This window comes from Pistacia vera, unplaced genomic scaffold (genome assembly GCF_008641045.1).
Source record: "Pistacia vera cultivar Batoury unplaced genomic scaffold, PisVer_v2 Contig318, whole genome shotgun sequence".
NCBI classification, from domain to species: Eukaryota; Viridiplantae; Streptophyta; class Magnoliopsida; order Sapindales; family Anacardiaceae; genus Pistacia; species Pistacia vera.
This window is the reverse complement of record NW_022196133.1, coordinates 367572-369534: the sequence shown is the minus strand read 5'-3', so window position 1 is coordinate 369534 and position 1963 is coordinate 367572. Positions and strand designations below refer to the sequence as shown.

The 1963-nt window shown below is 33.0% G+C and overlaps 1 protein-coding gene across 2 annotated transcripts; it reads left to right on the top strand.

Moving 5' to 3' along the window:
• Positions 1 to 433: 433 nt before the first annotated feature.
• On the top strand, positions 434 to 1446 carry LOC116136686 (protein arginine N-methyltransferase 1.5-like). Of its 2 annotated transcripts, none has more exons than XM_031422360.1 (3): positions 434 to 657; positions 736 to 856; positions 1201 to 1446. In XM_031422360.1, the coding sequence occupies exons 1-3, from the start codon at positions 517 to 519 to the stop codon at positions 1215 to 1217; spliced, it is 279 nt and encodes a 92-aa protein (XP_031278220.1). In that variant the 5' UTR covers positions 434 to 516; the 3' UTR covers positions 1218 to 1446. The 2 variants fall into 2 exon arrangements, with proteins under 2 accessions (XP_031278220.1, XP_031278219.1); XM_031422359.1 differs by having other exon boundaries at positions 736 to 877.
• The last annotated feature ends 517 nt before the right edge of the window (positions 1447 to 1963 follow it).

Genomic DNA, 1963 nt, shown 5'->3' with positions numbered 1-1963 from the left:
TTGACAATAATTACAAAGGGTCCATGGTATATTTAGCAACAAATTATTTTATGCATATTAAAAATAGTTGCAAAAATGCATATATAGCAACTAAATTGGATTCAATCGCCAAAATTAATTGAAATTTTCATGTTCCCACTCAATTTTCGTGTTCTCACAGAGGAAAATCATAGTCAACTAAAATGATTATTTGGCAACTAAAAAATTAGTTCTATGGTTTACAAAATATGAAATATACTCATGGTAATTAAAAAATTAGTTAAAAAAATATGAACTAAAAAACTGACCAAAATTTTTAAGTTAATTACTAAAAACCCATTCCTATATAAGCCCAACGTAATTCCCCAATTTGCCCTTTGATATTCCGCGCATCTTCTCTTCTCCGCGCGCTATTCCAGTCCATTCTCCTTCTCTACTTCGTTCATTCATTCTTCGTTTGCAGAAGAAGATCAATAAACCCAAGAGCTTTCTTTTTCATCTTCATTCTTCTTCTTCGTCTTCTCTGCAAGCAAAACAATGTCGTTGGGTGAGAGAGGAGGATGGGATAAGAGCGAATCTAGATATTGTGGAGTGGAGACTGTCTTCGACGATGATATGCCACATCTTTTGTCCTACAATCTCTCCACTGGTGCCTTCGATTTCGTCGTTGCTACTTTGGTTAGTGTTTTTCTTTTCGATTCTTTGGTTTTGGTTTTCATAATTAATTTGAACCCCCACAAGTTTCAAATCTTGCAGATGGACCCTGTTTATAGGCCAAGCTTGGTAGAAAGAGACGCTAGTGGTGGATCAAATGTTCTGCCATTTGCAGCTTCTGACTTGGTTTTGAGGCCTTCCCAATGGAGCAGTCATGTTGTGGGTATGAACTTTTCCATTCACGGTTAGTAATCATTTTTTTCTATATTTTTAATTTGCTTTGACTTTTATTTTTTTAGCATACTCCTTGCATAAGGAGTTCGGATTATAAAATAAAAAAATTAGGATGTTGGGAGAAGAATTAGATATATTCATTTGATTTTATAGTCTTGTTTGATTATTTGTCTTGTATGCTATCATTTTTGGGCCTGTAATAGATTCTACTTAGGCGAATTATTTTATCTGGATAGTATGAGAGATAATTCATGTTCGGGGTATGAAATTTTTAATTTACTGTGAAATTTTTAATTTACTGTTGCTAATCATTTCATTTTATATGTGTTTCAGTTTCTTGTTTATCTTGATGCTGGAGCATGTGATAGTTGCTAAATGTGGCCAGTTGCATTTTAGCTGATTTAGGTGTGGGACTGTGGTGAAGATGCTGGAGCCTGGAGCATGTGTTGCACTAAAAAATCCAAATTATTTCCCCAAGGAGAAATCGTGAGGAAAACTAAATGAAGTAGCATATACTGCTTTGCTACTGTATTATTCGTGTATTAAATATATCGAGACGGATCATTAATTTTTTTTTTTTTTTTTTTACTCACAATGGAAAAAGTCGTTTCTTTTGTCTTCAATCCCATGAAGAACTCCACTTAGTTTGATTCTCTTCCATAATCCCATCTTTTTAAGTTCTAATTTGGTCATTTTTCCATTTCCTTTTTGGAGATAATCATATCCTCTTAATGACAAATTTTTACTGCTTTCTTTACTCGGCTCTAACTTTCATGAAAGTAGAATTGTAATTGATTTGTTGCAATATATGCATAAATTGTGTTGAAAGTGATAAGTAGTTGTACATTCATGAATAAATTTGTCCTTATTACATCCTCACAGGTTTCACAGTGCTTTCTTTTCTAATTTTTGAATTTAATTTATGATTATCCTATGATTCTGACGAATAAAACTTTGCTAAATTTCACAGTTTGATATACTTTGACAAACACACAGTCGATGTTTGCTGTGATCTGCAGTATTTATGATGGTTGTTTTTATATGAGCACAAAGAAGCCAAGCTTTCTGGGGAATTCCAGTAAAAGATGTTAATTTC